This window comes from Leptosomus discolor, chromosome 5 (genome assembly GCF_034619465.1).
Source record: "Leptosomus discolor isolate bLepDis1 chromosome 5, bLepDis1.hap2, whole genome shotgun sequence".
NCBI lineage: Eukaryota > Metazoa > Chordata > Aves > Leptosomiformes > Leptosomidae > Leptosomus > Leptosomus discolor.
Genome location: NC_141395.1, coordinates 22,575,690 through 22,600,434, shown reverse-complemented (window position 1 = coordinate 22,600,434; position 24,745 = coordinate 22,575,690). Strand labels below are relative to the sequence as shown.

At 39.1% G+C, this 24,745-nt stretch overlaps 1 protein-coding gene across 3 annotated transcripts in view; it reads right to left on the bottom strand.

Annotated features, from left to right (window-relative positions):
* Nucleotides 1-24,745, bottom strand: part of UBR3 (ubiquitin protein ligase E3 component n-recognin 3) — a 119,187-nt gene that overhangs the window by 8,503 nt on the left and 85,939 nt on the right. For all 3 annotated transcript variants that reach the window (XM_086465043.1, XM_086465044.1, XM_086465045.1), the window contains 3 exons: nt 20,504-20,609; nt 11,471-11,571; nt 3,476-3,600 (listed from right to left, as the gene is read on the bottom strand). In XM_086465043.1, the coding sequence (XP_086321169.1) occupies nt 3,476-3,600; nt 11,471-11,571; nt 20,504-20,609 (332 nt within the window). The remainder of the gene's footprint in view (nt 1-3,475; nt 3,601-11,470; nt 11,572-20,503; nt 20,610-24,745) is intronic.

Here is a 24,745-nt window from a genome sequence, read left to right as displayed (position 1 = left end):
ACATTTCCTTTTGATCAATGCATGAATTTTGACCTACAAAGACACACGTTGTTTAAGAAAATACAATTCTACACAAAGGGATCGCATTGTGCTCACTGAAGTAGCAATTCACATTTCCCTCTATTACACATGCTCTAAACTGAGTGTTACATGAAAACACTTTTACAATGTTGCATTTCTTGTGTTTTTTCCATGAGCATAAAAATGCTTACTTTAAAATTAGGAAGAATCACTTTATAGATACATTGTGTTTTGACAGAATTTGAATTTGAATACAACTAATTAAAAAAAAAATTAGTAATTTTCTAAAATGTACCAACCAGAGTGAGTTACAAAACACTTGCTATGTAATTTAAGTTGAAATGAGTCCACCAGAAAACAGAAAATCGTGTTTGGAACGAACAGTATCTGCTGCAGATGGAAAAAACTTAGTGGAAAGACTAGATAGCCACTTAGCTCTACGCCATAGCATGTACATTTAAAGGCAACGATTACAGAAAGCCATCAGAAATAGAAAACAGTATTGCCATAAATGTTTTTCTCCTGTCATAGTAAGTTCTACCCAGGAAAAACATGATTGGATGTGAATTTTGAGCTCTGTTAGTATATTGTCAACATAACAAACAATGAGGGAGTGGAATGTTACTGGGATTCTTTAAAAAAATTCCAAAGCAACTACGTGAGATTAAACATACAAAGACTTCAGTATGTAACAACGTATATAAATTAATCAGTTGGTTTCTTCAGTGCATTTTGACATCAACTATAATTGTTCATTTTAGATAGCATCTTCACCTTTCAGCATCAGAAAGGCAGACTTGCTGTTTATGCACATAGTCTAAGAACCAGAAGGCAACACATATTAAATCGGCGGTTAAGACAAACCTCTCATCTACATTATTCCTGGAAGTTTCCTCCACAGGCATTTACAATGTGCTTCTTATGTAACCTTGCAAAGATAATAAGAGTGAAGTTGGGAATCAAAAGTAGAATATCCACCTCAGCCCTGCTGAGAAATTAAACTCTTAATGTTGTTTGATCATTTGGTATGAATATAGAGGAAAGAGTTCCGCTTGTGTTTCATGTCTGGAATACCAAACTGAAATAGATTCACTTTGCATTATCCACAGTCAAAAGTTAAGTAAGGTGTGATCTGTGTAGTCATTCCAGGACCAAAATGTCAGTATTATCAGCACATAAAAAAAAGCCAGCCTGAACCATATACTTTTAACTATTTGGGCCTCAAGAAACTTTAAAGAACTTGGATTCCAAAACTAAAACCCAGTTTTCCTCATGACATGCAAAGAGAAAGAATTCATCTGAGGACTACAGCTAGGCTCAAGGAGAGAAAGTCTGTCAAAGGGCTGGGAGAGAGGAACAGGGAGCTCTGCGATTACTGCTGGCCAGTCCCCAGTGCTTAGAGGTCTCTTCCACACACACAGGGTCCAGGCAGCAACATTGTGCAGGAGGAGAAGCAGGAAACCTGAAAGACACTTGTGGAAGGGCAAACTTGCATGTGGGACTTTGGCAAAGCCTCTGCATTTGAGGTGGATTATCACTGGGGTGGGATGGAAGCCAAAATGGAATTCAGTGTAGGAGTCCCTGAAGGCCTGAGGATCATGCAGAGGTCATCCTGAGCACACACTGCCAAGCTGCTGTCAGAACCTGGACCTTTGTACACAGATGATCTACATGCGACAGACAAGAGGAAGGAGGAAGATGTTTTCAAGGGAGAGTGAGAGATGCCATCAGCATATGCAGCAGGGAGTGGTGTTCATATCTACCTCCTACCTCTTTTGCTCTCCCACTTGGGAAACTGTCAGTCTTCAATGGGCTTCTCACAGAAGAAAAGTCAAAATTCTCAAACTGACAGAAGTTAAGTCTGTCATGTTACTGGAATTACACTAAATCTCAACATCCATTTACAGTAACGTACTGTTTAATGTGCTACTACTTCCCACTCAGCCTTATTATCCATCAAAGACAAGCACACTACTGAAAATTCCACTAAAATGGACTGTCCTTAATATGGCAACTTCATAAAGCCATTATCATAATTTGCAAGCCTCAAGAACAAAGTGCTTTATGTGAAGCAAATGCTTTCAAATGCTTCTATAACAAAACGTCTTAGTATGAATAGGTAGTAAGCCCACCTACCATATGCCCCAAGTCTACTTTCATACAATAAAATCTCCCACTGTAGACAGAAAATTAAGCCTTGTAAATACATGTTGAGATAAACTCCAACTTCTGCTACTAAGAAAAAGGCAGTCCATGTTTATCACACAGACTATGAAAGAATATAAGCTGGTAAGACTTCAATCTATTTATATGCTTTCTACCAAACTTTAAACTGCAAAATTATCTATCACTTGAGAATCACTTAAGTAAACAGAATGGAAAAAACCCCTCCCCAGCAACAACCTCAAGCAAATGTTCTTGAAACTTAAAGAAAATGAAAAATCTATTGAGAGAAGAGGGTGGAGAGGGAGCTAACAAAATGCAGTACTGCCCAGTGATCTCAAACGCTTAATGCAAGCCCAGAAAAAAAAAGTAAAAGTCTTGCATAGTAGCAGTTTGTCCAGCAGATAATTTGTCCTTAATACCCTGGAGTTGTGACTGACCAGTATGAGAAATCTAACTTACATCTGAAAAGCAGGTCATGCTTCTCAGCGTGCATTTCACTTCACAGCCAACATAATCTAAGGCCCAGGGGTATTCCTCCACCCACTTCCTCTCCTGGCCCCAACGCTTCCATCCTTTCCCTTAGCCTGGCATTGGCACTCTTTTGACCTTCTGCTGAATCAATCTGTGGAGCAGAAAACTAACTGAAGGACTAAATGAATATCAGTGCCAGTGCAGGGAACTGTGTCTTTTGGTGGGAACTGGCATTCAATTGCCTGAACTGGAACAGCAAGATGCGTCTTCGCTTTACTTGTAAACACTATCAAAAGGAAATGATAACGAATTGCCTACCTGCCTAGTCTACAAATTTCCTTCTCTGCCTCTTCCATCACGAGCACTCTAGACCACGTATTGAGAGAAATTTATATAGCTAGCCACAAATAGCATGAACAAATAAGAAAAAAAAAGACAAGTGTTTTTCCCCCACCAACAAGCTTGCCTGTTTTCCTGCAAAGGATTGCATCAGATCAACCCATGGCTTATCTAGGAAGGCTTCAGTTTCACAGGAAGGAAAGCTGCATTTACTTGATAATATTGCAACAAACTCAAGACTAAAACTATAAAGAATATAGCCTCAAATCTGAAACTCAGTTCTGGACCTAGATATTAATTGTGAAGCTTTTAAGTCTCATCACATACCAAAATCTGCAAAAAATGCACACACAGAAACAAAAGACTGGATTTTTGTGAAGCAGAAGTAAATTATTACATACAAAGCAGAACTGCCTGTTACATTACTATCAGAAATGCATCAGCAAAATTTCATAAATATTTTAATAAACCAACCAACCTTTTTGAGAGCTCCTGACTCTTTCCATACCATCCTATCTTCAGCACTGCATTTAACAGAAAGTGCTGCCAAGGCTTGAGTATACAATAAAGTGAACAGCACTTTTATAATGCAGGTGAAGTGTTCTGTAAAACAAAGAAAGTAATTTTTAAACACTTGACATTTTTAGCAGATATACTGATTAGAGAGTCTCTAGTTATGGAAATGATGCTTCTCAAATGAAAAGCAAGCACTGTACAAACATACAAAATGACATAAATACATTTACTGGCTTTCAGAAATGACTTGGCAGCTGTAGTGAACAGAACAAGTACAGGGCAAGTAATTTTCCACTGCTCCATATGTTCATCTTAATCCTGATCAGCCGTGACTTCCTCCTAGGGACCTGGTGATAGCATAAAATTCTATTTTGTCCAAACATTACATCAAGTTAAGCTACTGATTACCGATAGTTACGTTCATACAAATACTGGAAAAGTTAAGTTCCCAAGAAAACCACCGCAAGGGCATTTAGCATTCTTCAGCTTCTATCCCTTCACTTCCAGATGCAGATGCAGCCATACAAGACTTGCTGCAAATCACTCTTTAGTGAGTACCTATTTACTGGACCTCACATGAATACAGAAGGAGGACAAAAGTCAGATTGTCATTTTAGAACTTAACTTCTTTTAAAAGACCTTTATTGTTTAAATTTTTCGTAATATTTAAAGGATTATTGTCTCCTACACATAAGGTGCAGGAGAAAGGCTTTGACATCTTTTTGGGGAAACTATCAACAGAGGCAAAGTAAGATTTTCTAAAACTGGAAGAGGAAAAATGGTGAATGTGATCATTCTCTGAAATGAAGATAGGGCAGCAGTCCTTTTTTCTTTTTTTTTTTAATTTCAGGTTGTTTTTCCCATCCCAAATATTCTGTTGTTTTTTGTTGTTTTTTTGGGGTTGGGTTTTGTTTTTTGGTTTTGGTTTTTTTTTTTAAATCTAGGCAGATCAAAGAAGTTTCTATGATCACTTACACTGTTCCTTAAGCACAAATGTAACTACGATATATATCTAAACTAATGTATACAAAAATGAGGGTTTTAAAAATTCCTCTCAGGCTTTGAAGTCAAGCAAAACAATTTTATTTACATAAGCACCTCACAAAAATTGGGTCAAATTCATTCTTTCTTCCCAAGGGATTTAAACAAGCTTTGTATGCAAAAACAAAAGAGAGGTAAGGGAGATGAAACTCCTTGCTTCTCCTTTCTTGTATCTAATATCAAAACCAACCACTGGATTCTAAAACAAACGCAGACAGAACTTCAGTACATAATTAGATTTGTGAAATAACAATTGCTTTTTTATGTAACAAATGTTTACAAATCAATGCCAACATGGATTTTGAAACTTTTTAATGTCACTGAGTATACACAACAAGCATAATTTAAGCACCTAAATGATCACTTGTAACTATGTAATTAAAAGTGCACTTTTTTCTGTATTATCTTCCTATGGAGCTTATGTTAAATGTGACAATGAATGCTGCTATACTTCATCCACCTTGTTCTAGACCAGGCAGCATTATAATGATTTTTCCTCTCCACATTTCCCCAGAAGAATTCACCAGATCCCATTGGACCTCTAGGCCCTACTTTTTTCCTCTGCTGAAACCCCTATTTTCTTAGCAATCCTCCTCCTGAGGAATTACAGCAGGCAAGATGTCAGTAATTTTCTGGGACTGAGATCTACAAGATCAAACCCCATGCACTCACAGAATTGTAAAAGTTGCCTCTTCAGCCCGAGCTGCAGCGTATAATTGCAGCTAGAAGTGAACTCAAGTACTGAGCTCTATCAACAGCAGGTACTAGCAATAGAGATCAATTTTATACTGTGAAAGCACAAATGAAAACCACTGCACTTACAGCAGCAAAGCTAGACCGCTGGTCAACATTAACCCATCTGCCATGATTCTATGATTCTATAGCCCACTTCATCTTCCAGTTCTCATTCTGTTCTGCTGAGGTGACTACACAGTTTTCAGCACTGGGTGTCCAAGCACCCTCTAGAACTATTACACTTTTTAAAATCTGTTTTTTCATAGAATCATAAAGGTTGGAAAAGACCTCTAAGATCATCAAGTCCAACCGTCAACCCAACAACACCATGCCCACTAAACCATGTCCCAAAGTGCCACATCAACATGTTTTGTTGAACACTTCCAGGGATGGTGACTCCACCACTTCCCAAGGGCAGCCTGTTCCAATGTTTGACCACTCTTTTCAGTGAAGAAATTTTTCCTAAGGTCCAATCTAAACCTCCCCTGGCACAACTTGAAGCCATTTCCTCTCGCCCTATCACTTGTTACTTGGGAGAAGAGACCAACACCCACCTCACAACAACCTCCTTCCAGGTAGCTGTAGAGAGCGGTAAGGTCTCCCTTCAGCCTCCTCTTCTCCAGACTAAACAACCCCAGTTCCCTCAGCCGCTCCTCATCAGACCTGTTCTCCAGACCCTTCACCAGCTTCATTGCCCTTCTCTGGACACACTCCAGCACTTCAGTGTCCTTCTTGTAGTGAGAGGCCCAAAACTGCACACAGGATTCGAGGTGCAGCCTCACCAGTGCCGAGTACAGGGCCACGATCACTTCCCTACTCCTGCTGGACAAGCCATTTCTGATACAGGCCGGGATGCTGTTGGCTACCTTGGCCACCTGAGCACACTGCTGGCTCATGTTCAGCCGTGTGTCAATCAGCACCCCCAGGTCCTTTTCTGCCAGGCAGCTTCCCAGCCACTCCTCCCCAAGCCTGTAGCGCTGCATGGGGCTGTGGTGACCCAAGTGCAGGACCTGGCACTTGGCCTTGTTAAACCTCATACGGTTGGCCTTGGCCCATTGGTCCAGCCTGTCCAGATCCCTATGCAGAGCCTTCCTGCCCTCGAGCAGATCAACACTCCCACCCAACTTGGTGTCATCTGCAAACTCACTGAGAAAGCACTCAATCTCCTCATCCAGATCATTGATAAAGATGTTAAACAAGACTGACCCCAATACTGAGCCCTGGGGAACACTGCTTATGATGGGCTGCCAACTAGATTTTTTTTTTTTTAAAAATATGATTTATTACTCCTTGTCCCTATCCCCACCTTAATACTTATTGTTCAGTTCACCAGAAACATACCGAGCACGTGTTATGTTTTTTAACATAAATTACTTGTATTTACTTACATGTATGTGACTCAAACGACTATGAATTATAGTTTTGGAGAATCCAGAATTGGATAAAAACCACACACTCCCACATCTGGGTCAGCCTTAGTAAGTCCTGACTTCTGCACAAACGTCATCTTACTTTTGTTTTTTACGAAAATATCACAGGAGCAGCTCAGTGGCAGCATGATGTGTAATAAGCACCAAAGCTTTGAAAAAGAGTATTTTCTAGTCACAAAAACATCCCATGGGAGACACAGTAAAAACAGAGGATCAATTTTCATTTCATTACTATGTGTTCTTGTTTGTAAAGTGCAAAATATTTGCCAGCTGTAGGTATCCATAACGCTAGAGCTGTTTCGTTCTTGTCTACACAAAGAGCAATTTTATTTGCTTTTCTGTAATGTTCACATGCGGGCTGTGTGGTGTTTTCCTGCTGTTCCCCTGGTGGAGGCTGTGTTTTCCTACATCATCTTTTTGATTTAACATTTCTAAAGACTGCTAGTATAGTTGTATGCTGTGGAGTAAGCTATGTAAATGCTGTCAGCAGATGATACACTGCAATGTTCTGCACTAAAATGCAGTTAGGACTTCTGTGTCTGTACATAAAAAACTGAGCTGATATTCTGACAGTCTAAAAGTTGTATTATTATGGCTAAGCCATTATAACGAAAATAGAGGTTAATGCAGAATTTTTGTACTTATTTTTTAATAATATTAAATGCTTTTATGTTCCTATTTTTAATACTTTTTTAAACAGAACTCTTTGGAACCCAGTTACTTCACAGCACCCCATCCCATAATATGCATTAAACAAAACCCCTTAAAAATAAAGTTCATAGAGGAAATGCTTAAAAACCTCTAATTTTAACATAAGTGCAAGAAATGTGCAGATTAGTAACGTTATTACTAACAATATTTATCTTTTAATTTCAATATCAAATTAGATGATATTCGCTGGCAAGCAATGACTGCAAGAAAGAATCCGTAAGGTGAACCAAATGCAAAATTAAGGACCCAGGATCTTTTTCAGTGAATTTGGAAGGGCATCTTTATAGAAATAACATTCGAAAATATTCTCCTTGATCTAAAGCTTGAAGAGTTATTTGAAAAAAATTACTTCAAAACAAAGGAAGACAGCATTGAACTTCAGATAATCCATGAAAGGTATATTGAAAGTTCTAGGATACACATAAGTATTTCAGCTTCCACACTGAAAACTGGATACTATTCAAGATTACGTTCATTCTGTATTTAGTCAAGATCCTTATCCAATCATTAAAGTGCTAGTGTTCGCTTGAGTGCTGCTTCTTGTATTTTTCTTGCATGTCATTGAAACTTTATAGAAAAAGAATGCATCAGAACAACCAGGTCAGGTTCTTCAGCATATGGGCCTCATCAGAATTGCAAAAAAAGGGGCTGAATTTAGGTGTTAACACCAGAGAAGAAAACCTTTCCCACAGTCCATAGAGGCTGGGCTAAACTCTCAAAACCAGCTTTCAAGTTGGAGCACATCCACCACTCCCAAATCATGGATATCATAAAGGCAGCACTGTGGCCTATGTTAGAGCAACGCCAGGCTGTGTAACAGCATGCTGGCCAACACCTATGCTGTGCATGACCCTTCTTGCATGTGTGGCACCAAGCACAGCACCAGGCCACTGCTGGCCAGTTGACCACCGTTTCTATGTAAGTATTAGCCTCAGGCTCACCTCTGCTCACCCAGACCACAGGTTTTAAATATTTTGCAACAGTATGAGACTTTTTCACATTCAAAGCAAAGCAGAATCTGAAACCACTGGAAACTATGAGCACTCCGCACTTCTAGAAACCTGGCCATGGGTGTCCCGCGTCAGGTACTGGGAAAATAAATTGTTTTACAATTGATGGTAACAAAGAAGAATGTCCAATTTGAATCAGATGACTTGTTCAGCATATAGAAATTGTGTTGCAGAAAGGGGTAGTGGAGGTTGTTGAATTCAATTTACAAGGAGAGACTGAAGTTTTGTTAACCCCTGAGCCACTGTCTCCATATCCGTACTACCTTTCTGCATGTCCAACACCATTTTCTATTTCTGTATGAAAGGAGACAGAGGTTCTAGAAAGAAAATCCTCATATTCTACAGAGCCCCAGTTTACAACACCATGAACACTCTTCATCCCCTGCACAACTGCCACAGAATGAAACCAGAAACCCCTATGTGGATTATTACATATTTAGCCTTGCACAATTTAAAAATGCTGAGCATATGAAGCCCATAAAAGCTCTGCCCATGTTCTAGTGCTAAACAAAATTCACAAGTGGTTTTAGTATCTTGAACACAGTGTTTATTTTGCTGGTTACACTACATAGGAGGTACACACTATCTTCCTCAGTCCCTTCTTTGTAAATTAGTAAGTGCTTGTAAATGTTCTGACCTCCACCATGAAGTTTCTCCCACCAAAAAAAAAAAAATAGAAAAAATTCCTCTCTGAATGAAGAGGCTGAACAATAATGGCATTTTTATTGCTTTAATCATTGAAAAGAGGATGGGTATTGGTATCTTATAACAGGTAATAGGGTAGTTAATGTGATTCCTAGTGCTATATCTGAAGGTCATGAGATGAAGTTTGGGTCCTCCTTACAGAGCACTGTGTTTTTAAAAAACACTGTGTAAACAAAAAGGATTTTGAGTATGAACAAGAAGAAGATTTAATACTTAATGAACAGTTTTAGTTTCCTGTAAGATACAAATATGGTTTCTCCGAAACCATCAACATACCTAATAAATGCAAAACCAGTACCCTTACAGGAGAGTGTCCATGCTAAAAGAGGAAGAAAATCTTTCATGGATTCTAAACCCTACAGATTCTTCCTTCATTACTAGTGTTCTAACACCACTACCACAGCATTCTGCACCAGACTGCAACACCACCTCTTCTGCAATGTAGTTAAGTCTATTGTTAAAGGAATATACTGGAAATACCTGCCAGCGCAGATGCGCATCAACCTTCTGTCTGTGTACTGATCTCCAGCCAAGTCCACAGCTCCCACACCCCACAACAAAGCCAAAGCAGCACAGAAAGTCCAGGAAGCAGTAGGGTCAAACACAGATTTTGTTCACCCCTATCACTGACCTGCCATGAGACCCTGCACAAGCCATTTTACCTTTTTGTGCCTCAGCTCTCTACCAAGAATTAACGATATCGAATTCAACTCTGTGACCTACATACCCATTACAAAAGTTCTAAACAAATTTTTTATTACCTATTTTTCTGAACTGCATTCTACACCTCAGGACAAAGAAATCATGAAAGACATTCTTTTTATCCTGCCTAACCATTTTGACGAAACAAAAATTAGAAAGATAAATGGCAATTTATTTCCAATTTAATGCTTCATAGATTTGAAGTGGTTGCATTCATCTTCTTCCTGCCACTTGCCATTTCCCTTTCAATGGCAACATACCCTAAACCTAAGAGCAAAGGCAAAACGTGCTGCTGATACACGGTATTTTACAGAATTCTCCACAGGATGCCTATTAATTGAATGCTGTCTTTCCTAGGATAAGGTATACTTTCATAAATGGTGTTTTTCAATGCCTGAAAATAAACTACAGAAGACCACTGCTTGTACTTTGGCTTCACCACTCTGTTCTCTGTATTTCAAGAGACGTTAGTCTTGTTAAACTTTTGTTTACGGCTTTTATTAAGTCCTTCCAATAAAAGTTAATTTAAGTTAAACTGTAGTTAAAAAAAAAAAAAGTATGTTTTTGACAATAGCTTTCCTACTCAAAAATATTTTACTCTCCTGGTATTTTCATAGTCTAATAATTTATTGAACATACTTAATCCATAAACACATACACTGAATTGAAAAAACACAACCCACAATGATAACAGATACACAGAGTCACATGAGCTGCATTTCAACATTCAGCAGTGAGGGCTGAACAACTCTTAAGGGGAAACAGAGTTCCTACTAGACTTCCCAAGTTAGATGTAGGGACCAAGAGTAGAACAGTCCCTGTATTTACCTACTCACAAATTACGAAAACTCAGTACATGTTAAAATTACCACAGAAACTCCAAAGCAGATACGCTGTTCATTGTCAGTGAAATAGTAAAGAGATACTGGTTTGTTTGTTCTTGAATTAAAATAAAAATATAGCTATAAATAATCAAGCCAGAGACCAGAGGGTCTGAATGACCCCATCTTCTGGAGCATACACTGTCTATTAGCAAGATGGACCAGGTTCAGCTGTTCCTTTTACACAAAAAAAGAAATTTATGGTTTAAAATAATTTTGAATTTAGTAATGAAAAATCTAGTTTTTAAATATCTATTTAATACTTATTCCAAATTATCCTATATGCTGCCTCTGTTGAAGTTGCTGCATTACAGCAATTATCATCTTTATACATGACCTCCTATTATGTAAGACTGCTGTAATTTAAACTCTGAAATTCAAACTAAATTACAATCTTTCACCCTTAGGCACTCCGTTCAGCTTGAAGTATTGAGCTGCCCCTCTAAGCAGAGATGAAGGTCAAACAAAGGACACTTTTCCTTCAGTAAAAGTACTTAATAGCTTTTGCTCAGCTCTTGTATCTTTACTGAATAGGCTGACTGATAAGGTGAGAAGACAGGGGACACAGATAAGCCTGTCAACCCACAACAAAAATTTCTGTTCAATGCCACCTTCTGTAGATAAGGCAGAAACATTATTTTAGAATACACACTAGACCAGCTATGATTTACCATCCTGGAAATAACCATGAATGCAGCCTCATATACATAATCACCTAAATGTACATATTTTTGTAACATACCTTTGTGCAATGGTTGAGGCATGGTTAAAATCTGGATAAGCAAAAGGGATGAGACATCTCTGTAAAGCACAGGAACTTCTGGCAGCTCTTCACTTATCAGCCTGGAAAGAAAACCCAAAGAAAATCACTTCTGACACTATAAACCCATTTTTCATTTTCATATTTTATTTTTCATTTTATTTTAAATAGTATTACATTTTGATATGAAGCTTACAGAAGCCAAATATCTGACAACTCGCTAACTGATCTCGATTTTAAAACCATTTAATGTTACTAATGGATTGCAATAACTCACAAGGAAGTTACCATTTGGGTACCTGATTCTTGTTAAAGTATTTTAAAACTTTCCAAAAGTGCCTGAACTAGTCATTCCTGTGTACACAGTCAAGGAACATTCAGTATTTCACTTCTAGAATGCAAGTTATAAAATAAGAAAATACACTGCGTAGTAACATAATAATTCAATTGGTTTTCAAAGTGTGGCATTTCACAAGTATACATATATCCATGCTGTAACAACAATGGATCCTCAAATTACATTAATGTTACAGGGATTGGTCCTATTGGAAAGCACTGGATCCTTAAAAGGTATTGCTCTCCTTCATGCAAGGAAATGAAGACCCAAGCAGACATCACAGGTGGGATTATGCAATCTTACACAAAGTGTTTACTAAAAACTCCATATGGCTATAAGGACAGTAAATAAACACATAAAGACACTGTGAACTTTTGAACAATTCAGATTCACTGAATGATGTAACAGCACCTTGCAGTCTTACACGTAAAAGCATAAAATGTTTGCAGATAGGAGGTAGTATTCTTCTAGCTTTGTATAGCCTATATCAAACAATATTCCAACCAACAATACTCTGTAGGTTCAACAGCCGAGTCAAAGTGGTGAAAAAGCATTCTCCCCTCTCTAACTGATACAGCATGTGAAGGAGATCTCAAGCAGGAGCAGCTGGTACAATGCGATATGCACTCTCCATTGTCACCTTTCCCCTTCTGCAACATGCACAGAAGAAAGTGCTATTTGGGTTCTTGTTCCTGTTCCCAAACAGTGGTGGTGCTAGCTGATTGGCTGTTGAATGCTAACGGAGTAACGGAAGAGATGTTTGAGATATTGATCTGTACTACTACTACTACAGGAGCTGTATCATGAAGCCCTAGTACAGCTGACCCTGAATCTCCCAAGGAAAACAAAGTCCTCAACAGTTTCTTACAAACGAACACAAATATTGCAAAGCAAACCACCACATGCTACCGAGTTCCTTTCAATTGACATGTGATTGAAATGCTGTCCTTCCGGAAGGGCATTTTCTTCCTATTGCTCCTTACTCGTCGTCATTTTTTTCCTCCTCTTTTGACATTCTTCTCACTGGTCAAGACACTGCAGGAAAAACAATTCTCCCTCTCCTGGTAGGAGCTTCCCTTACTTAGGGCAGCTATAGGCCTCTATGCCATGTAGCACTTCACTGGGGCCTCCATAAAAACACCTGAGAACGTCAGGAACTCAGAATACATCCACCTGCTACAGTTTCAATTTAGCTTCATGCTCTGTTCCAGCAATCTTATGTCCCAGAGGTAAACCACAACAGATAAAGTGCTAGATAGTTGTATTGAAAATATATAATTGTCCTTATTAAGATCTATCCCCAAAAGCACAGCCTCACTCTCCTCCTTTTGGCTGTTCTGCAAGACATTGTGGACCACAGAGTTTCCCAATGAGGCCTTCTTAAACCCTGCAGAAAGTGCCCGAGTTTCTATACAAACGGAATCAGACTGAGGAAAGAAACATACAGATAAGACATGTAAGCCTTCTTCTGTCTCAGCTCTGCCCCTTCAGAGCATGACTGGTGAACTATTACAGAATCACAGAACGACAGGGGTTGGAAGGGACCTCTGGAGATCATCTGGTCCAACCCCTCTGCTAAAGCAGGTTCACCTACAGCAGGTCACACAGGAACGCGTCCAGGCAGGTTTTGAATATCTCCAGGGAAGGAGACTCCACAACCTCCCTGGGCAGCCTGTTCCAGTGCTTTGTCACCCTCAGAGTAACAAAGTGTTTCCTCATATTGAGGTGGAACTTCCTGTGCTCCAGTTTGTGCCCATTGCCCCTTGTCCTGTCACTGGGCACCACTGAAAAGGGTCTGGCCTCATCCTCTTGACACCCACTCTGTAGATATTTCTAAGCATTGATAAGGTCTCCTCTCAGTCTTCTCCAGGCTAAAGAGCCCTAGGGCCCTCAGCCTTTCCTCAGAAGAGAGATGCTCCAGTCCCCTCATCATCTTTGTAGCCCTCTGCTGGACTCTCTCCAGTAGTTCCCCGTCCCTCTTGAGCTGAGGAGCCTAGAACTGGACACAGTGCTCCAGATGTGGCCTCACCAGGGCAGAGTAGAGGGGGAGGAGAACCTCCCTCGACCTGCTGGCCACACTCTTAATGCACTCCAGGACACCGCTGGCCTTCTTGGCCACAAGGGCACATTGCTGGCTCATGGTTCGCTTGCTGTCCACCAGGACTCCCAGGTCCTTCTCTGCAGAGCTGCTCTCCAGCAGGTCGACTTCCAGCCTGTACTGGTGCGTGGGGTTATTCCTGCCCAGGTGCAGGACCCTACACTTGCCCTTGTTGAACCTCATTAGGTTTCTCTCCAGCCTGTCCAGGTCTCGCTGAATGGCAGCACAGCCTTCTGGTGTGTCAGCCACTCTTCCCAGTTTTGTGTCATCAGCAAACTTGCTGAGGGTGCACCCTGTCCCTTTATTCAGGTCATTGATGGATATATTGAACAACATATTGTTGTTGGATCCAATTACTGCCTCTCTTCCAGGAACACCGAACTCTTCCCTCTGATCCAACTCAGCTAGCACTGGCTACTCCATTAGCTTACTTGAAGCTTACTCTTTATGAAGGCACCAACTCCCCTTGGTGCCACCTATCGGACACACAGCTCTTGCAGACCATGTACTGGGAAAGGTTGTCCACGTGCAGTGGGATGTGGATGCATGCATAAGATCCTTAGTGTCTCTTAAGCTTTGGGGATCCAACAAGTTTATAATCTCTGAGGCACATAAAGATGATGCTGCTTTTGGAAAGAGACCGCTGTACAGTCACCGATTTAATGAAAACTCAGACTTCTCTCTACAAAAGGTACTGCTAAAAGTCATCTGTGGTCTGAGTTTTAACATGCAGAAGCAGTCATATAAGAGGAGGACTAAACGAACACTTGGTCATATTAAGTGTGTTATTCAACTATACATTTTCTAACTATTCTCCTTCCCCTCTCTTCCAGCTCAGTAAGGCACACTGTGAAGCAATAATTTTATTAAATGGCTCAAGCTCCTGGTTATTTTGTGCAACACTCCCAATTGTGAGAACGAGCACAAATGAATTGGTTGATCAGTCGTATAAAATGAAGTCACAGTCTAAACGGTCCTTTTCAATTAATGAACCCGAACAGCTACAGAATAAACTCTACCCATAAAACCTTTTGCTATAATCAATCATTTAATATAATAATTGTTTTAAAAGAATGTAACGTACCTAAATATACATATTTATATATGGGAGCATCCTAAACAAAAAACAAATATTCCGAAAATCAGTACATTGACTTCTAAAGAAGACAAAGTGGGCAAAAATTTGTATCACACTACCAAGTCTCATTTTCAAAATTATACAGGCAATGAAGATGCTATCTCACTAAGTCTCTCTAATTCTACTTTTACCTACTAGTGCTGTAGTTCTGTTTTATGATCTATGACACCAAGTTTTAAAATAAACCACATCATGTAATCATTTTAAAGCCAAGGACATATCTCAAATTACTTCTCACCTGTAATTTTTAATTTATATACAAATTTGGGAAAAAAAAATCAGATTAAGACAAAAAAAAGTGGTCACATTTAGTTGAACACCTCTTTCCAACAGGGGTATCAGTATCATTTCACAGTCATGTAACAGTTAGGTGAAATACTAGTTCTGACAAAATTAGGAAATATTCTTATATATACAGAATACCATGATCGACTGGCAACATCACAAATAAATGAACTTGTTTTCACATGTAGGACCAACTGAACTCATTATCTAATTTATTAATTTCATATGAATTGGAGAAGTAAAGCTACACTAAATGTCAGGGGTTTAGATAAGCTGCTTCCATTTACGCCAAGTGCTGCAGCATATGAAGCAGTTAAAAACTTCTCTGTCATTTGTTAAGAGCCTAAGCAACTTCTTTATTATGACACTGAAACTGAATTTATAAAATGTGTTTAGAAATGTGTTTTATGGAAATTGCCCATCCTGTTAATCCCCAGTGCATACGTGAAAGCTTGATAAATCTGACTTTACAAAAAAATTGTGCCACAAGAGCACTGAATAAAATGAAAGCGAGTACAATTTCAGATGGGACCAAAGTAATATAAAATGATTCAAATGTATTACAGTTACGTGCTGTATCCATCATAAAAAGGGAGTGGGGAGGTGGAAATAAACTGCACAGTGCAATATAAACATGTACCAAAATGAAAAACACATTGCTCAACTTTCTCTGTGGAACTGACCTCTCCTCCAGTCCAAGGTAACTGGGCTGCACCTCTCTCCGTGCCAACAGAGCTGTCTATCAGCTGACAGCTAAGCAACTCTGCCTCTGTATTCTGCATCCTCCTCCCAAGAGAGGTTATAAGGTAATCACTGCTTTGGGAATGGATACAGAGGAACAGAAAATTCTGTTCTACTTCAAAACAAGCAGCGCTTGCTTACGGCCTTTCCTTACATACATGCTCCCCTTCCCCTCTTCTCTCAGCTAAAGACACTTAAGATACTTGCTTGATGTTAACTCTAACTGATTATAAAGTTAGAAATTCAATAAAGAAATGGAAGTTTTGAGCCTCACACCTCTTCGAACTGCCAGATACAGAAAACCTGAGACACAGCTAAACAAAGGCTTAATGAACTCGGACAAATTTCTATTCTCTTCAGTATTTGCAGGATGAGAAATAGCGCCCACAAATCCCAGCCTGCAGAAAGGTCAGAGTAATATGCAGCTTCTTATGTTCATGATAAGAAAGCAGAACTCTACTATTTATTCTGGCTACACTCTAGGATATAATCACTATTTCATATTTGATTTTCATTCTGTCACAGCAGATTTTATAGCAGCTCGGTTTTTCTCATTACACATCACAGGATTTCACTGTCAGTACTAACATTAGGAGGCATCTCCCATTCTCTCCTTCACCAGTGTGCCCCCAGCACTCCCTTGTCACCCTTTCCCAAACTTACTCAAAGTAACCTTTTTAAAAACATGGATTAGTTCCTTGGCTTTGTGCATGATGCAGCTTGCTCAAGTTACATCAGCACAGCTGAAGAAGATGGTGAGCTACAGTAGAGAGGAAGGAAGAAAACAGCCAAGAGCAAGTACTCCTGAAGCTGGCATTACTGTCGAAACCTCTGTGCCATAACACATGTCCTGAGACACAGGCAGGATTTCTACGTTTATTGAATAGATCACATAAGTCCTGTTGCAGCGTGTGTATGTATATGCCATCTCCTGCACAAACCTTAACTAAACCCTGTTGTCCCATCACCCTACTCTCTGTCTGCCTTGGACTATCTTCATAAAAACGGTTTTAAGTTTCCCATTTCATAACAGTTTCTATGGTGAGATGTGACTCGAGTTTCCCACGCACAGTTGCCCACCCCCAGCCCTGTGCTGCAGTTTGTTGCCCCAGTATGACACTATAAACAATCACCGAAGCGATCCAGCTTAGAATAAAACAGCAAAACGCCTTAGTAAAAATCACCCAGTATATTTCAGCATTTCAGTTTATCATGCAGTTCCTGCCCTGCAAGTGCTTCTATTGCAAAAATCCTTAATGCTTTACCAAATCATTCTTTGCAGACACATTTTGTCTGTCAAAACAGACACAAAGCTTTCAGCCTTCGTAGAAATGTAAATTCAAAAAATATATATCCTCTTAATTCAGGTTTGCCATTCCTGAAACTTTGCCTATTTGGACTAGTCCATTAAATTCACATCTGAGTTTAGTAATTATTGCCTCCAGCTGCTCCTTCTCTGCCCCCTGCCAGAAGCTATTATTCCTCACTTACACCACAATAATTGTTTATTTGATCACCATTGAAACCAGATCTGCCCCTAGCAGACCAATTTGCTTAAGCACAGCCTGTGGGACCAAGTCTATATTAAGTTCAACAACACGGACTGCATAGGAGAAAGAATCCACTCTACCATTCACAGTTCTTCAGACGTAGCTTTATCTTTTTTCCTCCCTCTTCCTGCAAACAGTTCACATTATTTAGGCTCTATTTGATAGGGTATCCTCTTGCTGAAAATTTTCTTATTTCTACGTTGCCTTGGTGTGACTGTATAAGCTCCTTCCCATATTTTCTCTCAGCTGCCATTTTCAACTACAGAGTGATCTACGCACAGTTGTAGAAGATGACACCGGGCAAAATCAGGGGCTTTGGGAAGTACACTGGAGTGATTCTGTGAGAGTCTTTACAAATTAGTTTGTTCAGTTCTCCCAGGCACATGAAATCTAAGGCATGATTTATGAATAATGATAGCTGCATTGTGGAAAACAATGCTAAAAACTGTGAGCTCTAATCCTGCCATAGTTTTAATTGTAAATATTTCTATATTTAAATTAAGTAACTACAATTAAATAAGGGTGAAAAGTAATGCAATGGCACTTGTATCCCACAGATTATTTTCTTCTTTAGTTTTGAAAATTACCTTTTTAAATAAATAAAGATGCAACTAACTTCTCTGGAAAATTGCTTTCAACTGAAATAACAATTTAAAGTAAAAATTAAACAGAAAAATATAGCATGATGATTTAAAGTTATTTTGCTTCTGTGACTTTCCTGATGTTAACTTGTTGGAATCACAGTAATACAGTCAGACAATATAGATCTTTTCCTCTCATTGACACCTTTTTTTCTACAAGTCTTTACTCAGTCTCATGTACCGGTCAGGCTGATGATTCAGATCACTTTGTCGGCTTCAAAATAGCAGAGTGCTATCCGTGTCTTAAACCTGCAGTGGAATTTCTCCACCACACTCTTAATCTTCTTCAGTTTACAGGAACATATCACCGTCTAATTGCTCTGAGCATTCTTTCCTGTACCTGAAAAAATTTGCTATTCTGGATTTCTCAAAAGGCTGTGTGACTCCAAGAAGTGTGCAATTAGATCATACAGACCAATCACATGAATGCCATCTTCAAGTGAAACTACTACTTCAAATTTCTAAAATACAATTATGGACACCCATCTTATGCTCTAATTTATACATTAAAAACATGTCCCCGAGTTGCCTCCTCTGCAGTTTTTTGGGCCTGCAGACTAAGGTAGGAAAAACGTTCCAAGGAATGAGCAACAAAATCCCAGCTTGACTGCATCTGTGCATCTCAACAGCAAACTATTTCATGGCAAAATGGATGATCTTTCAGTTACAGCTCCCTAAACCATTCAGGATTTAGTGCCAAACCAACACCAGCAAGTCTACCAAAACTTGTTGAAAACCAGTGCAGAAAACACAAGAACTGCTCAAATGCATTCCCAACATGTCACACCTCCTGCAAAGCAAGCTTACAGTCCCATTTATTTCATGTCACTCAAAATATCACCTAATGAAACCTAACTTGCAGCAACCTAACCTTGATATAACCAACACATGGTGAATTCCATCAATCTGTAAGGGTGAAAAAAAAGGCACGAAAAAAGCAGCCCCTTTGATAATAGCTGCTTCCAATGCCAGCAAGCTCTTCAAATACCAAAATGAGAAGTGCATGATCAGTCCCACAGTCATTCTGACTGTCAACAGCCTATCAACGGGATCTTAATTCTGCCTGGTATAACTCAGTCAACCATACACCAAATTTATTAACTTGGTTCCACTGCCCAATCTAGGTGAGGCATAATCACATGAAAACATACTCTCAAAACAGTTTGAACGCATGCTGAAAACATAGGTTTTCAGGTTATAAAATTCTTGATGCTTTGTTCTGATGATGGTTTATAAACTAATCTGTTAATCTAGTCTAAGTACTGCAATAACCTAATGTTGATTGGAAAAAAAGACCTGGGTCCAAGAGTACAAAGAGTAAAATCTAGAAGCAAGCACAAACATTTTAGTAATTTTTCCTCATTTGCAGATTAGGATTGTGGCATCATTATCCTAGATGAATTTTTGAAATCCCCTGATGCTTTCCACCTCAGGCTCCTAGAAACATACTGACAAACATACAGCTGGATGGGCACTAAAAGACAGTCTTTTCAACATTATTGCAAGCTACAAAGTTGAGACTTTAGCTATGAAGATGATGCTCAATGTGCCAAGAGGAAAAAAAAAAAAAACCCAAACCACCTTTTTTCCTCTTATAAGGAAAAATAATCATCTAGTTTTGGGCAACAAACCTATCTTCTCACCATCAAGGTAGAATCTGGAAAGTTAAGGATCTTAAGTCAAGTAGGGAAGTAAGTCCTTGCGGAACAGATACATGGCTTCATTTATTATACTGTTAATCCTTGTACAGCTGCATATGTAAGATCAATGTTTTAAAAAGCAAATTCAGGTAACTTGTTTAAAATAACAAGCACGATGAAAAATGAAAATTTTTAGCTTCAACTGGATTTCTCACATATATTAGGCCTACTACTCATGTTACTCCTGTAACAGCTATTAGTCATTGTCCAACTTTCAACACACTATTTATGAACTTAATCTCAATGTCTAGCATTGTACCAAGAGCAGTGCACCAACCCACTTACCCACTTATTAAATTTACATATGCTTAAGCTCACAAGAGCTCTATTTAAGCTTCAACTCAAAACTGAAATATGTCATATGTAAAAGAAATCTGAAAATTTATTTTTACAAATATATACATACAATTTTTAGATATTAAGTTCAACAGCCTATTTCACACAGAAATTAAGACACAAAGTTACCCAAAGTCCTTCTGTAAGGATGTAAAGTAAAACTGATATTTGGTAAATTAAAATACTTGCTCTGATTTTTTATCTTGTATCGGCTGGGTAAGTTTTCTCCAGGGATTGTATGCGGAGTCTATACTGTAGAGGCGCATGTGCATGGCCAACACATGGAACAGCTGATCTGAAAGGTGAAGAAGATGGATTGCTGATTATTATGTACAATAATATGAAGTATTTTACATTAAGTTGCCATCATTTATTTTACAAGATTCTGAAAAGTCTGTCACCTCATTCCAAATAAGCTGGTACCCTACCCAAGCACCTTTTTATTATTTTTTATTTATTTCTTTTTTTACAAAAGGTTTTAAAGAGAAGTAAGATTTCAACAGAAGGCAGTGAACATATGCGTGTATATAAATTTTCTTTTTCCTGTCTTGAAATTCTGAAACAGAGAAAGGGTGTTTAGAAAGCTTCGACCAGATCTCAGTTGTTTTAGTGCTTGTAAAATACCAGCTCCACATACTTAATTATAGGTCTTTTTAAAAATCCTGTTCCATATGCTGTTATGTTGCTAAGGTTCCATGCTCCCTTCATTTCCCTCTCCAGTTTATGCCAGAAACTGATTTCCTAAACATCTCTTCTAAACAGAGACTGATACATTTTTAACACACAGCTTTTATTCCTCCCTCTCAGTTAAGTTCTGGGCATAACAGATTTGAAATTAACCTCAAGTTACTAGAAGTTCTGGCCTATAGCAGGATCACTTCAGCTCTTCATCCTTAAAAGTTTATTATTCCTTCTGCCTTCATAAGGTTATTTTGAAAGGTGTATTTCATTAGATACCTTTTCGAAGGGAAAAAACCTCCGAACTTCTAACCATACCACAATGACACTAAAGTAGCAACGGTCTTTATAATGGCATAGATTTACCTATACAACCTGTAAGCAAAGTTTGCTGATACTCATCAATTCAAAACCTTCTGTACATCCATGGTGTCAAAAGTATCATTTGCAAAACACTTCCAGAACCTTTTGAACAAAGGATGCTTAGTTTATTATTCATGCACATTACTGCAGTATCTTATATTAAAATGCACAGTTTTCATTTCTCTATGAATCATATGATGAACACCAGTAAGGATAACATCTAACCCTTTCTCCCCTTAAACAAGGCAAGAAAGCAGGCACCATCTATGGTGCATTTTCAGAGAGGTATGTACAATAAGAATCTCAGATTTCACTTCTTTTTCTGTGTTTATAATACAGTTTGGGAAAAATGCACCTTTTTTATCTTTGTAGGTTTGTATTAAAATGGTATTTAAAAATACTGTTACCCATGATTTTGCTCACTTTCTTCCTCCTGTCACACTACATCTTGCTATTTGCTGCCACGTTTACTTTTCCTGTTCAATTTTCTGGGATCCTGCTTCTTTTCTCCCTTTCATTGTAACTTTTTCCCTTAGTATCTATCCATCTTCTTTCCCCTCACCCCTCTTTTATTCTTTCAATTGATCCCTTTTCCTCTTACTCGCTTAATCTCTCTCCCTCCCTTCTCTCTACAGCCCACTTACTCAACCTACACACTCACTCACAGGTCCTCTTTTTAAAGTAGAAATAGCAGCTATTAATTTATTTTCCATAAATAGACAATTACTCAGAGGTACGCAACGGCCAAAAAAGTCGCATGATGAAGTCAGCCGACTGTCAGAGCCTGAGGGCTGTAATTAGCTCCTGGGGTTTGTAAAATAATTGGAGATGTAGATGGCATTGGAGTCGATTGCTGTCACCTGCTTTCTGAATAAAAACAGTCAACGAGGACAAAATAAGTCATCCTTGCTCCTGGTAACAGACTCTAGCAAAACACTGCTTTCCAAACCCAGTATAGTTTTATTTGGAATGAAACCTATGAAGGTATCCGTCCCCTCTCTCTTGCCTCTCTGTTACTAAAAGGAAAATCATTTTTTTCCTGAACTGCTCCTTGCCTCAAACAGAAACAGGCAACTATGCAAACAACCAACCAACCAACCAACAAAAGAAGCTCAGTATAATTAATTAACCCTTTGCTCCTTTAATGGCTTTTTCTGATACGAAATTCAGCAGGCAAGCAACAAATCATAGCACTGGAGAAGTTATTTGTCCGTCCAAGTGTGTCACATTTAGGGCACTGAGGCAGCCTCCCGCAGGGCCCGGCCCGGAGCAGCCCCGCAGCCAGGCCTCGCTCGTGGCCAGGGCAGCGGCTGCCCCTTCGCAAGGAAACGCACTTGGCACGTGCAGGCGCACAGCCCGCAGGTGGCAGCCGCCGTCCCGCCACCCTCCTGCCGGCGAGACCCTGTGTGGGTCTGTCCGTCACATCTCGGAGAAGGTTCCGACAACGAGTGGAAACTAAGGACCAGCGAGAGGCGGATACAAAGAAAAACATTTGTGAAAAAATAAACCTGTTTTGCACCGCTGGGGCTCCAACTGCTTTACCTCATGCTCACTGTGGCGATGGGCGTACTGGAGAGAGCCAAAGCCAATGCCAGAGCACAGGAATCCAGGACTGGCAGCTTCTCTGCACACCAAGCGCTCGGTGTTTCACCACATTCCTGTGCTTGAGGGACTGGCAGAAATCTGCCTTGGGCCAAATGAATACCTGAGGGTTTTGCCCTGTGTATTCGAGTGAATGCATCATTCCAAAATGTAAATGTAAAAATACAGAATAGTCCCCCATTTTCTTATACCCTACTTAGAAGCTTTAGAATAAACTTTTTTTTAAAAACTGGTAGCAGTAAACCATTAACATGACAAGCCCACAACCACCTCGCCTGGCCTTGTGAAGAACAGAAAGGAAAGGAAGGCCATAAACCCACCAGGCGGCCCAGACCCCTCCGCTGCTCACAGCCCACCTTATGGCCAGCTCTCTCCAGGACAGCCCACCTTGGTAAGGGGGAAAAACAAGATCTGAGTGTAGCTCAGAGTCTTCAAAATAACATTCTTAACAAAATTTGGTAGAAGAATATTAATTTTATAAAGCAGTGACAAAATTAGAGAATGATAATTATGAAGTCACAAAATAATGAGAATTACAAGTTTATTGATAACAAATCATGAGAAGTAAACAGGGAAAAGAATTTGAATATGGTGGTCCTCTCCCAATAACTTCATAGTATTTGAGATAGGCTACATCCAGTTTAATTGAATAAATAATAATTAAAAAAAAAAAAAATCACAAAATTTGAATGCGCAATATAAAACTCATTGCTGCAAGCCATCAGGCGCTTAGCGGGATTCCAGGCTTTAGACATTTAAATAGGCAAGATTATTACCGGCTTTCAAACATTCATATGACTCAGACATTACCTACATTGAAGCAGCGCTTTCTCAATTCTCTCAAACTTATTTAGATGGCCTTTGTTTTCACAGAATACATGTAAAGCTTATATAAATACACTTCAAGAATCACCTAGATTAGCAGTTAGACATTAGCTTTAACTTTGATTCATGTTACCCTTCCTAATTCCATTTCTAAAAAAATCAAAAAAATAAACCTATTGTTCCATACACTGCTGCTCCTGGTACATTCTTTCCCACTCTTCCTATACCAGCTCTACTTCTTAGGGTTATCCTGTTGTGGGAGAGGAGCAATAAACTCAATTGGAATTGGAACTTTCAAAAGAGCAGCTCAAAGGAGAAGACCCTGTCTTTGTGCTGGGACTGGAGCTATTAAATTAAGTGTTCTAATGCTGCTCCTCTTATAAAAAACAAAGTTAATAGGTATTTTGTCTACATATCCACACTGCCTGCACTAGCACCTGCAGCTGTATTCTTTACTATCTTTAGTATTAAAGCACACCGGTTTTACAGATGTTGACAAAGCTCTTAAAAATATTCTATACCAAATCGCATAAAGCAGGAGTCTATAAAGGTAGTTTCACAGCTCTTTTCAGGTCTAGCACGGTACGCACAGCACAAAAGACAACTAAATTCAGAGAGATGAACAGATAGGGATTTGATAGATGAATGGTGCAACTTATAAAAATGCTGTGCTGAACTGACAAAAATGAGTGATTCAGGAAGTTACATGCAGGTGTAAGCTTTGTACCACTAGCATCTTGGTTTAGTCTTTGACAAAGTGATCCCAAATTTCTACATGAGTTTTTGCCACCTTTCTTTTTTTCCCATCTCTTGACTGTAAACTGAACTCTCAAATTACCAAAGTTGAAAGCAGATTTTTTCTGTCATTAATTCCACTTTCACAAGGTATAGCAATGTGACGTAATAACGATAACAAAGAAAATTGAGGAATTAGCTGAGTTTATCTTGCTTGCAAAAGCCTAG